At 37.5% G+C, this 13,893-nt stretch overlaps 1 protein-coding gene across 1 annotated transcript in view; it reads right to left on the reverse strand.

Annotated features, from left to right (window-relative positions):
- Positions 1-963: 963 nt before the first annotated feature.
- The window catches only part of si:ch211-191a24.3 (tensin-3), a 74,323-nt gene continuing 61,393 nt past the window's right edge, over positions 964-13,893 (reverse strand). Inside the window, exons 17-27 of the mRNA XM_017689164.2 lie at positions 12,560-12,716; positions 11,476-11,834; positions 10,356-10,442; positions 10,130-10,261; positions 8,483-8,578; positions 6,958-7,035; positions 6,431-6,508; positions 5,385-5,553; positions 4,883-4,951; positions 3,757-3,786; positions 964-3,619 (exon numbers count right to left, since the gene is read on the reverse strand). Of these exons, the coding sequence (XP_017544653.1) occupies positions 3,475-3,619; positions 3,757-3,786; positions 4,883-4,951; positions 5,385-5,553; positions 6,431-6,508; positions 6,958-7,035; positions 8,483-8,578; positions 10,130-10,261; positions 10,356-10,442; positions 11,476-11,834; positions 12,560-12,716 (1,400 nt within the window). The 3' untranslated portion in view covers positions 964-3,474. The remainder of the gene's footprint in view (positions 3,620-3,756; positions 3,787-4,882; positions 4,952-5,384; positions 5,554-6,430; positions 6,509-6,957; positions 7,036-8,482; positions 8,579-10,129; positions 10,262-10,355; positions 10,443-11,475; positions 11,835-12,559; positions 12,717-13,893) is intronic.

Genomic DNA, 13,893 nt, shown 5'->3' on the forward strand with positions numbered 1-13,893 from the left:
GTTTAAAGAAGCTTCACATCATGCAAACGTTCTCTACTAATGTTTTTCTTAAAACCTAAAACTGTGCATCAAACCAAAAACCATCATGAAACTTTTTTTTGTTATTTTGCAGCATTTGATAACTGTATTATGTTCAAGTTCATGAAAGATCATTAGGAATGGTCCAAAAAATTGAAACAAAATCTTGTTACATTGATTTCCATTGTAAAATAAGAAGGTTGCTCCTTCTCCTGTAAAGCTACCATTGTGGAAATATGAGGTTTTACTCATATCCCACTTGTAAAATATAATAACCTACATGTAATATGAATGTTCTAAACCAGATGAGCACAGTTCTGGTCCTGGAGATCTACCACCCTGAAGACCTAATATTCAGATGCCCATGAAGTCCTTCAAACCCAGGATCAGGTATGTTAGATTAGGGTTGAAGCTAAACTCTGTGCTACATCTCCAGGACCAGGTTGGGCACCCTTATTCCAAACTTAATCTTAGTAACCATAATAAATGGTTTCATTACATAAAAAAAAAAATGAAACACGTAGCTTTAGCAAAATCTAACTATTGGTGCTGATTATTACTGTTCTGCTCTGTTTTTAGAAATTTAGAACATTTTGCGTCTGAAAATATATGAAACACAGAGATACCACACACACACACACACACACACACACAATTTGGCTAAATTTATATTAATAAAGAAAGATCGTTGGATGAGAAAGAAAATCTATTGGCTATCACACTCATAAGTATGTACCCCATATCCTTCATTGCCTTCTCTGAAGCCACAGTATTTATCAACATAAATTACATATACTTCAGTTATCAACATCCCTTTTAATTTAGAAGTTTTCAATGAGCAAATCTCTGCCTCTCTTTCTTCCATCTCTTCCTCTGTTAACTACTGCCACCTGCTGGTTTTGACCCAAACACGCCAGCCTTCACATCTCGCCGAATAACAACAGATATGACAATTTGCTTTTATTTTATTGTGAGCCTGTCGAATGTAGTCTTGTATATACAACCATAATTTACAAAATAATTGAGTTATATGAGAGATTAGTCATATACAGAAAGAGATACAGAGACATTTTTACCTCCACATAACAACACAAAGAGACAATACCATGTATTTGTCATTCCTTTGTACATGAAGAAAAAAAAGTTAGTCAATTCCATATCTGATGTGTTAAACACGCTAAGTTTAGGATCTACTGTAACTTTTAAAGTCTATTTACAGAATAAATATATATGGTATGAACTGTTTAAACTTCCTACAATGTACTAGCATCATTACTGTACACTGCATTAACATGGGAGAGATTAGGCTTTAAAATAATTTCCAGGTTTTTTTCTCATCAACACTGATATATAATTTACAGGTTTACACAGCTGAATAATCAAACCAGACTTTTCTCTACTGCCAGATTATACATGAATCAATGAATATAAAAGCAGTACACAAGATAGAAGCTTTAACACAACAGACACACAAATACAGTATATTGTAAATGCCACCACTTACTGCTGACCACAACATAAAAAAATAAAACTATATAGCAGTTTAGATGCAGTTAATGGTAAAATATGTAATTTACTTCATGCAAAAGACAAGAATGTTTTTCAACACTTAAAATGTTACATGTTTATTTTACAATATGCATGACAGATTTCTCTTTGCTCAAAGAAACTGCTAAATGTGCATTAAACATATTTAATTTGCTCTTTAATATAAGGCCTACTAGCATAAGTCAAAGGTCTACGATGAGGAAAACAAAAAAGTAGGAATGGAATTTTAAAAGATAGGATAGAGTCAGTGTGTAAAATAAATATAGTTTGTGCTGACTGTAGCCCTTATTATCCTCTATTTAAACAGTCCTGCCTCAAGTTCTTTGGTCAGTATTTGAGCTTTGACTTGCTCTTCAGAATTTTATGGACTGTCATAGCCTAAGAAATTTGCTCTACACACATGTTAATTAGGTTAGCTTGTCTTTCTCTAAGCAAAAATAGCCATTAAGTCAGATCTCTCCAACATTACCAACTACATGTCTGAACCCAGTTCTAGTAAATTGGAGGACACAGTGCAGTTTCAGAGTCTTAGAAACATGAAGTGACAGAGGAGGCACTGGAGAGCTAAACGGTACTGTAGGCTGTTAGGATTTAGCAAAAGGCTTTCAAATTGAAGCTTACTAGAAAGTGGCTTCGGAAAGCGTTCTCTCACAACTTGCAGAATTGGCACAGGCAGACTGCAGCTCTGGCATTTAGAGCACATGGTGCTGCCAGCCTCTTTTTGCAATGGTCACAGCCAGTAATTTTAAGTTATTTTAAGCAGAGACAGGACTCCCTCTATTGGTCTTGTTGTGTAGGAACACAAAGCAGCTGGTAGCACTATGAACACTACCCTAGAAAAACTAAAGGTCAGGTTAACTAAAAAATTTAAGTCAACATTCTGCACAATTTTTTTTTCAAATGTGTGTTAGGGGCAGTTTTAGCTTGTAAGAGGGAATTGCTTAAATGAATAAACTGGGGGGGTAAGAACTGAGTAAAAATCCAACAAAAAAATGTAAGCAAATTCACCACATTCACTGTTTTTTTTTTTTATTTGTTCAATTTAAACAGTTTTTTCTAGACCTACCTTAGAGTAAAAAATGGCAGTAAGGAGAACTAAATTAAGAAAAGTGCATAACACTGTGGAGAAAGTGGACTTTAGATTTCAACTTGACTTTTAATTTTTAACAGTGTAAGCTAACAGAAAGTTTTAAACTCTTTAAATTCATTATACTCATAAAAGGCCCACAGTGGCTGTGTCATTAAAAGTCTTTAGAAGACTCAAGAGTGTAGAATTCCCCTACATACATATCAAATCTTGTTTCAGGCCACTGAGATTTTTGAATATGAAAACTGCTGAATTTCTGTACTCTTAAACATAAAGGTGCCAAAAGGATTCTTTTTTTTTTAAAGTAAACTTTGGTTCCATAAAGAAGCTTCCAAAGGACGGCTTTTCAATCTAATCTTTTTCCACATCTATAACATGAAGCATTACCATGGACAATTATTTTGCTGTATTTGGCCAAAGAATAGAAAACCCACTCAAACCCACTTAAAATAAAAGCTGATGGGCCGTGTGCTTTCAATCAACAGGTTTTTTGCTCTTTTACTAAGTACTGGGAAAACTGTCTAAATTATCTGAGTGATCACATGCTACAGATGCAGCAGAAAGAGATTAGGTTGAAGAAACATAAGGGTATTCCTTTAAACAGTGATTCACTGAAGGGAAAGATCCTATAGGGAACCAAAATGCTTCTTCCACTTCTTCATCGTTCCAAGAAATCCTTTGGCAGCTTCATTTTTAAGGGTGTAGAACAAATATACCATGTGCTTTTGGATTCAGAGCGCAATGCGTGAGAGACCATTAAATAAGGGGAATGTGAAAACGGCCAACAACGGTGCTGGGAGTGGCTGATTGTAGGTGTAGTTCTACTTGGCCTTCTGAGAGCCAATCATCACCTTGGAGACGAAGTTCACGATAGCACTGGCAGGCTGCTCAGGGTCATGTTCTGCGAATAGGTGACATACGTTCTCTGTGCTGCTACCACTCTTCCTAGCCACGAATCCAAAGATCCTGCGTTCACGCACAAAAACATGCAAATCAGTGAGGAAAAGAACGCACTGCAAGTAGTAAGATAACAAAACAGCACTACAAAAAGACAGAGAGATATAGAGGTTTTGAAAGCAGGAGCAAGACCGGTTCAAACTTACTTTGCAGCCAAGCAACCGTCTCTCATCCATCTGTGAATAAAGCATTAGAGAAATAAGGCTTGAAAAAGTACACTAGTACATGAGCTTCAGTTATACACACAGGAGCCAAATACAGCTTCTATGAAGTAAAAGTCCTGCCGGATTTCTTTCCACTTGTTCACTTAGCCAGATGAATTTAATTATGCAGCTGCATGAGATAAAAACTTGGCATTTAGAGCTGCAACAAATGCCTGTCTCTATATTTGATTAACAGATTTGACTGTGAATGGATTAACAGACTAATCGAACCATTATGCCTTCTGTGATTTCCTCTCACTTTGCCCTGTGACACTGGCACTGTCAGAATGTCTGCACTAATTATATGAACATTATAGAGTTTCAATGAGGATTATGTTATTTTAAAGTAAACAATATATTGACTTTTTTCAATAACTGTCAGTCATCATTAACCAAAAGGCCTGTGCACTGACATTTTGGGGGCAGGCAATACTAGTTTGAGTGCCAAAATGGGGATTTTAACCCACATTTTTATGGAGTCATGGATGACGAGTTCCATTCCGGACTCCATGTTATTGCTTGGAGGAACGGAATTTCACCCCACTGTGTACTTGTACATGGATGGAATAACTTGACTTGATCTTCATTAAACAAAGCTGTGAAGCTACCCATTCATGAATAATCAGCTATTTATAATTCATTATGTTTGTTGATAAAAAATACCCATAGCTTGCAATAGGCATGGGAAATATGACCATCACAATATGCCTTTCTGAGTATAACATGGATATCATATTGGTTTTAGTGCAGCACAGTAAGTGAACTGCACTGAATAAAAAGCGTTGTAGCATTAAACAGCATTTTTTGTGGAACTGCTGGTTCTTTATTGTCTGTTCCAACTTATCACAACAGAAAAAACTAAATGTGCATCATGAAAATGTCTTGATTTTCTATTTTTTTGTCTTATCAGCCACATCTAGTATGCACTATGAATCTTGAAAAGTGCTATGAATAAGTGCATCTGTGACAGGTCAGAGTTAACAGAGGTAAAATCTTCTGACACTTCTTTACTTTCTGAAGCCAAACTTGTCCATGTATGTGTAGATGTAAATGTGTATGTGGTAATTACTTTCTGTCTTGGGGGTCCAGAGCGCAGAATATGACTGTGTTGACAGCATAGTGTCTCCTGAAGAACAATCTGTGAACACATGTAATGAACTGTACTGAGCAATTAACTTTAAACACAGTGCTTTAAAACTGTTATCTGCAGGTATTTATGAAGATGCATGTCATAAACCTGTCTCAGTTGGGTATGTAAAACCTAAGCTATCCATCTGTACCTGGTGTGTGAAAGTATATTTTTGGTGCGTAATCTAAATGTGTCTAGGTGTCGTCATGTCTGCCTGAGTAAGAGCACATTGCGAGTGTGTGTAAAAGAAATTCATCTCTGGCTGTGAAAGCAGATGTTGAGTCACATGCTGTGTTTTGGGTGTAATGGTTGGTATGTGGTTTGATGATGTAAGAAACTGAGCCTGTTCTAACCCAGAGTGAGTTTGTGCTTTGCAAGAAGTTGTAAATGTGCAGTGTGCCCGGTGGTTCGATGTTTCCATGTGTGTGTGTGAGAGACGCACTTTCTCTGGTTGTCTGTAAGCGTGATGCCCTGTGCAGACACTTTGAAGTGGACGATCGTGGAGATGGCCGGAGGGTTCTGACCAAGAATCACTGTGGTGGCCTTCTGTATGGCCTGCACCCCTGTCAAAGACTCCAACTCCACACTGCCCAGGAACCACACATTGCATGCTGCAATACACACACACACACACACACAAATTACAGTCACTTAGACAAGGAGTAAAACCTTGAAATTTACAATGAATCAATGTAATCAGAGTCTCCTTTTTAAATCTGAGTCTTTTTATTTATTTATTTTTTAATTCCAACAAAAATACTGAGTTTAGGTTTTAAATAAAAAAACTTTATTAAAAAAAAACATGCTGTCCCACATTTGAGCCGTTTACGAATCAATCCAGACAGTTTTACTGGCACCCCAGCAAGGCGGCAGCATTAATAATAACTAATAATATCAGATAATATTTGTTTTGGAAGAATATGAATTTGAATGTCATGTGTCCACATGGTTGTGAGCTGAGCTTCTAGCCAATGAGAATTAAGTTTGGGTGGTGAGTAACTACACTGACTGTTTCTGAAAACTGTGGCTCTGGTGAGATCATAACCGTGTATCTCATTGTGACGTGTGGTGGCACTGACACACTACCAGAACATTTGATAGCGTTTCAGTGGTGTTATGATTGTTTTAGTAGAGACAAAATGTAATGTTCAATCATTTGTTGTGATAAAATATACAGAATTAACATACAGATACAGGGTACAAATAAACAGAGGAGGTCTAAAAACCAAGTCCAAAAAGTGTTTTCACTGACTTTCAACCAGTTTGGCAGAATGATCCATACAGAACAGGCATGTCAAACAAGGGGCCTTTTGGACCAAAGTTCTTTGGAGATCAGTGTTTACCCTCAATCTGAACACTCTCAATGCTGATTAGCTGAAGAGCTGAATCAGGTGTGTTTAATGCAGCAGTGTGCTGAAGTCTGCAGTGTGCAGGACTGGAATGGAGCCTGACACGTGATATAGTAGAACACATAAATATCACACAAACCTGCTCCTTGTTTAAGAAGCTCAGTTGCTGAGTTCGTGGAGGTCTGTGCTTGAGTCTCAGTAAGCTCTTCCAGAGGGTCTGCAAGCAAGAGAGAGAGAGAGAGGGACTGTGATTAAATGATGGTATTAATGAACAATGCACAGAGTTGGGGCCTGAGAAATAATTCATTTGGCTAGGAACATGTGTATATATGTACATAGACATGCTAATCTGATCTATGGCTTTGAATTTATATCATACATTCATGTTATTTACCTAATAAATATTTGTTTTTAAAATTATACTTCTTAGAAAAAGGTTTGTATTACATTGTGCTACTTATGCTTTTGTGAGTTTCCACTGTTTAAAATGTTTGTGAGTTTAAAAAGATCAATAACTTAGAACTAATACCTAAGAAATAACAATAAAACACTGATTAAGATCACCTTTTTATTTCTATTTTATTTTAATGATTAATTTCTTCTACTAAATTTTCTTGACAAAAAGTCACGTCCTTACATACACGCACACACACAAACACACAGTACCTCTGGCGGGGATGATTAGTTTGCAGGGTAAAGCCAGCGGTGTGATGGAATGTTGGCACACAAGAGCGGTGAGACTGCCTGTACACAAAGGAAAAAGAAATTCAAATATGTTATGACTTAGACAGAGGGTTTTCTTGTAATATGCACAACAGAATTCCTTTAACAATGACTGATGCTGAACACACATACCTGCAAATTTACAAAGGACACAACATGGCCACTAGAGGGAGGTGGTGTACAAGTAATACTTTGAGAAATCTAGATACAAGGTTTTATTTGGACAGCGATGATATGTTGCCAACGTAATACATTTAATCATATACATCTCAGAATGGATTTATTTTGCATATTGCAGCCTTCTATTGTATTAACATTTCAAAGGCCAATATTGTGGTAGTGATTAACACATAAGTAATTGCAGACTATTTGTATTACTAATGTGGCTTACTGGTATTATATGTGTAATATGTTGTAATATATATGTAATACATGTAACAGTTAAAGAATAAGTATAATATAATACATTAAAACTACTCAACATTAGTATATCTTTGCTGTCAGGACAAAATCTTTTATCTCCAAAATGGTAAATGTATAGGAGAAATAATTTTTTTCATGTAATTTTTAATCATTTCTATTAGTTCATTTATCACAAACATTCAACACATTATACATGGAAACTGGCATATTTAAATTCTGTAGAAATAAATAATAAATTTTTTGTCATCACAGTTATAATATATTGACAATGTAATATATTTAACTGGCACAATGGCACCTTTGTGAACCTAGGCCTATAACCGATAAACTAAGGAGAATTATGTAATTTCGACCGGGTGGTCCTATTTTAATCGGCGTAACTTTTCTACCCTTTACGGTACTGGTTTAGCGGCTGAAGACTCACAGACCAATCGCATGTGCTGTAAAAATCACACGTGATGCTACTCAGCCAATCAGATCTGTGCATTCTGATGAGCACTGAGACTCGAGTGAATGACGCACACACAAGGGGAGGGACGAGGTGAGAAACAGCGGTCAGAGAAGAAAGTGACTAGGATTATTTTGCATGGCATGCTCTAAAAAGAGAAAACTGATAATATTGTTGAAATATTACTGAATTTCACTTTATTTGATGCAACATTCAGCTGTTGACTGTATAAGATGTTGATATAACTACACGGCTACTTCAGTAAACAGTATATGGCACTGAATCATAATGCAAGTTAGACATGATGATGTTCTGGACCTTCTGGAAATTTTTCTTTGACTGGACCTTAAATTTTAATTAAAGACCTCTGGCATTTTATTGCACACAGAGACACTCTTAAAACGATTCTGATTCATATACTTATTAAGATGGGGCTTCGTCATTTTAACCCAAATACATCACAGTTGTTGGATTACCTGAATGCCTTGATTTCTGAAAGCATACACTGAAGGCTGAGATCTGAGACTGGGCTTGTTTGCATATTGCAGGCTTCTGTAATATTAGTATTTTTAAAGCTAATATTGTAACAATACGTACCAAAGTAGGGCTCGTTAGGACAGCCCTTCAGCCTCACTCCTTTCTGTGTGCACTCGATCAGGAAGTGGCGCACAAGCTCACTGGTCAGATCGCCCGCTGCACACAGAGACAGGAAATGACATTACTTAGAAAAGAATTCCCAGCTGTTCGGCAGCGTTCGTGTGCCAGGCTGAACATCATGGCATTGCAAACGTGTGGTGTCGTGACTAAGCTATTAACTATGTTAATTGCAAAAGGCTGCATGTATTCCCCACCCTCTACTCAGCACATGTACTTTGTGAAATCACTGAAATAAAAAGTCATATGGGCACATAATGTGTGGCATAGTAAGATTTATGGTTTTGCTTGCTCAGACACACATGTACACACCCTACAACTGATACACAACCTCTTCCCACAACCCCCCCCCACCCTTCCCCAATAAAGCTTGTGAAAACGACTCTATGGAGCTTGTAGACAAGGATGAGGATGTGAGTGTGCTTCGCTTCCTTCCTCAGATTCAATAAGGCTGTTTAAGGAGCTGCTCTGATATAAACACACACACTCTAGCACTTCAGTTCATTATTTTGCACACAATGGCATTCATCTATGTGGCAACAAACACCAGCTGACCTATTCCTATCACTGTATAAAAGAAGCACTATGTTTAAATCGCTAAGGGTTTATTTCTGATTGAATCAATCAGAGAAAAAATAACAGGCAAATAAAACGTGACAACTACAATGACCAGCCACTTCTTTAAGTACACTTACTTGCATCTACACTCACTGTCCATTTTATCAGCTTCACTGGTGAATCATTCTCAGCGCTGCAGTGACACTGATGTGGTGGTTTTGTGTTAGTATGTGTTGTGCTGGTACGTGTGGATCAGATGCAGCAGTGCTGCTGGAGTTTTTAAACACTGTATCCACTCACTGTCCACTCTATTAGACACTCCTATCTTGTCGATCCACCTTGTAGACGTAAAGTCAGAGACAGTAGCTCAACTGTTGCTGCACAGTTTGTGTTAATAGTCCTCTATACCTTCATCAGTGGTCACTAGACACTGTTGGGTGGATCATTTTGGTTGGTGGACTATATAAAACTGCTACATGAGATCCACTCGTGCCAGCACAACCACCAACATGGTGGTCACTGTAGTGCTGTGAATGTTTCACCATCCAAATACTACCTGCTCTGTGGTGGTCTGTGGTCCTGGCCACTGAAAAACAGGGTGAAAGAGGGCTAACAAAGCATGCAGAGAAACAGATGGACAACAGTCTGTAATTATAGAACTCGAAAGTGCACCTTTACAGTAAATGAAGCAATAAAATGGATAAGGAGTGTAGATAGATGGAGGTATATTTAATAAAGTGGCTGGTCAGTGTATACCTTTTCTGTTTGAAAAGTTTTACTTGCTTTAATTAATTTTGAAGTAAATATTTGCATGTTTCAAGAAATTATGCTTAAAGGATCTTTCATTACAAGATTATTTTACTTGATTAAATCACTGCACATATGTAACAGGTCTAGAAATAGGTTGTATAATCCTATAACTTTCTCACAGCATACTGAGATACATGAGATGCTTTCACTCAAAGATATCATTTCACCTCAACCCTGTAAAGTGAACATAGCCAAGGTACTCTTTCCTCCTTGCCCCCTGACCTTTCTTGCTCTGCTGTAAGATGGAGGGTGGGGGCGTGGCCACCTTCATGGCCAGTCCGTACGCTCCTCTGAATGAGTGACTGTCTCTGACGATGAAGGAGCCAGGCTCTTTATCCTTCAGCACGGCAATGGCTACAGCACACCAGGAGACAAAAGCAACTTCATGATTCCAGAAGAAATGGTGAAATGAAAAAGTGTAAGAGACACTTCACGTGATGATGCTCACCCTGCTCTCTAGAGATGTCCGGCTTGTACCAGAACTTCGACGTGTCTTGAACAAATTTTGTGGTGTCAGGTTTACTGGACAGGGGATCTGTTCAACATGGTAATAATACTATCAGCATTATGCTTGCTAGTGGGAATATACTCAATGTATCTCATATTGGTTTATGCTATGTGTTTATGTGAGAGTAATTGATAACTAACATAGATTAGATGTCCGTTTGATTTAAAAACACTGGAGTATTAGCTGCTTCCACCTGCCATTGATAATTTGAAGTACAAATGTTAGCTTATAGTTTTTATTTGCCAATAAATAGCGTATATAAAATGTAATATATAAATGTGGTATATAAAACTTCTTATGTAGGCCCAAACTCTATTTTTAAATTTAAAAAAAATACACCAGATTTTCAGATTACACTCCACTCTAAATTGAATAATTTCATTCTTTTATTTTTGTCCACAACAAAACTGGATAAAAGACTAAATTCTAAAATTTTGGATGTTGGTCCTTATTCACCAATATCTTTAGTTTATTCTTATATGTTCTTGAGAAAAGTCCTAAGAAAAAGCCTATGTCAGATTCATGACATGTTAGGACTAGAGTTAGGACTAGTATCAGTAGACAATTGAAGATCAATTATCAGTACCGCTACTGGAAGGAAAAAGTGGTACTGATGCATCACTACATTAAAATCTGCTGTTTGTGTTATGACGTGTATGTCCATGTTCAGCAAAGTAAAATGAATCAGCCTGTGCAATTGTAGCTGTCTATGTGCTACTGTGTTTTCTATCACTGTATAAGAAGCACAGTGCTGCCTTTATTGTTGGTTGCACTACAATAGTTTCTGAGAGAAAATGTACACACCATCAAAATTAAATTTGTTATTTATTTGTTTCATCAGAGTAAGAGTAAATTGCTCAGCGGCAATAATATCCTTAGGGATTTTTCATCTTGCTTGAAATAGGTGTTCTATGTATTTCAAATTGAATAAGATGACAGCTGTGAAAAATCATGTTATTAACAAAGAAAAGTAGATTTAAAGGCTTATATAATTGCTTTTGCTAATAACGGAATAATAATCCTACAGTTAAAGGGGTTATGGTCTATACAGACTCAGTACCTGGGCTAGGTGTTGACCCTGTTGGCGAACCATTGTTACTGGAAAATGAGGCGCTGACTGCACTCCGGCTGAGAGAGGAGTTCAGGGAGAGCTCTCCTACATCTACTCCTCTCCTCTTCTGAGGTAACAGTGGCGGCTGTATCCCATCCAAGCCCAGAGATTCCAGACCCTCCATAGCCTCCAGCAGACTGAGCTCTAGACTTCCAATACCCAGAGAGGAGGGCAGGCCGCGAGGGCCGCCCCGGGGAGAGCTGTGGGCATTGGGGGCAGAAAGGGGGAGTGGAGGAGAGGGCTGGGGTGTGTAGTGACTCAGGGGGGTGTTAGAGCCACTCTCTAACCAGGAATGTGCTGCAGTGGGGCTTGAGACAAGAAAATAGACGTTTGGAATCAAGAATAGCTCATTTAAAGGGCTTCTACAACATATATTTATCCTGTATTGTGCCTCATTAAAAAAAACATTCCCAGTTAAAACATTCCTTATAAGCTTAGTGCAAATGAGGTGGTCAAAATTGCTGTAGGCTTAATGTGCGGATATTTGTAAATGCACTGGTTTTCACAACTTCACAAAGTAACTAATTTGGCTACATGAGCAGGGGAGTGAGTGGCACATTTGCAAACAGTGTATACATACCACATCAAACTCATGTATTACAAAAAAGAAATTTGGTTTTCCGTGATGGGATGGATTCAGATAAAACAAGGCAGTGTGTTGGGAAATATGCAATACAAAGGTCTCTGAATGATGAAGATGTTCATGTGCATGTTATTTGTGTGTTTTGTTCAGTAGCTAAAGCAGCTTGATATCAACAAAAGGTTACTGAATAAAAATGTACTATATTTACCTTCTTAAATTTTTTTTTCTATTTTTAAAGTGTATTTATACATTTTTTATCAGATTTCCAGTTTTACGTGTTTGAAACTGTGAATATATTAGTAGAGTCATTTTATTCACCTGCAACCATTGGTTAAAAAGATTCTAACCTTTTAAACACTTGAATAGCTGAGGCACATTGACTACACTGCTGTATGTATACAGTACAGGTGATATGTAGGTTTTGTGGACAGTGGGTTTGATTGAGAGTACCTGTCATTGACGGGGAGTGGGCTGGGGGTGTTGACAGAGCGCATGGACCCAAACAACCTTTGGCAGGAGGCAGGACTTGACGTCATTTCAGAGCGGAAAAGGTCTCCATCTGATGACATAGGAGCGTGTGTCATACTGTCCACATACCCCCGTGACTCTGCCAGGGAATAAAACACATGTTTTTAGGACCCTGAAACTAAAATAACATTTCATCTATTAATTCATATGCACTTTTCTCAATTTGTATACATAACAGTATGTCATATAGTCTTGTCTGAAACAAGATTAAGTAAGTTTAAGATTACTGAAGAACTATTGTGGTTTAAGGCAGTCCTGTGATGATTTAGGCTTGCAGTTTGCACAGTGCTAACTGGTGGGTTATAATGTCAGTATCCATAAAGTATTTTCCCCTGAAGTATTAACAGTTTTACACAATAATTGAGTTCAGATAAACTATGCAATGAATTAAGAATAAAGGTTTGGAACTTAAGAAGTTAGGGGTCTGAACACACACACATACACACCCACACATTCCTGAGATAGTACACATAACAAACAAAGGAGGAGGCTTCCCACAACGTTTCTCCAAAATCCATCATTCAAATGCCCTCATAAGGTTTTTTGATAAAGACAAACATTTAAACACATAAATCATGATAAGTAAAATCACATTGTTGCATCTTTGATAAGACTGCAGAATCTGCATATAAACAAAAACAAAGCCACAGCCCTGTGGGAGCAGAAAGAGGTGGTGACTGGAATTTAAAGCTTTCCCACAAGCGATGCGCTGGAGTCAAGGGACGCAGCCCAGAAATCTGAACCTTAGAGCCCATTCCCAAAGCACAAAACCCTGAGCCCTATTCCCTCAGAGCATTCAAGGTCAGTGCAATTCAGATTAAGAGGCATGCGCACAGGAGAATGTGAGTTAGGGAGAGCGTGTGAATGCACTCTTAATAATAAAGCTTTCTAACAATGCATAGTTCTTTAAGAAAAACTTTTAACTGGTACAAAATAATGGGGGTGTAATGATAAACATGATCAACTATATTCAGGTTCTGTATAATTGTCAATTGTGAAATCAAGACTTGCCTTTTTACTTTCAATATTTTATGTGTTAAAATGTTTTGATTTGTTTTATAGAGCTCTAATTATATATGACAGACTACTTGCTGTGCACCACAAGCTCATCTGGCTGACTACAAAACTCACTAACTACCCCTTTCTCAACCACTTTACTCTTAAAGGACACACTCAGATTATACATTTTGATCCTTAACAGCAGTTTCCATGAACAATGGCAAAAGAGAGACCATCAGAAGTTTTAGATTTCAATA

The sequence above is a fragment of the Pygocentrus nattereri genome, chromosome 4 (genome assembly GCF_015220715.1).
Source record: "Pygocentrus nattereri isolate fPygNat1 chromosome 4, fPygNat1.pri, whole genome shotgun sequence".
NCBI classification, from domain to species: Eukaryota; Metazoa; Chordata; class Actinopteri; order Characiformes; family Serrasalmidae; genus Pygocentrus; species Pygocentrus nattereri.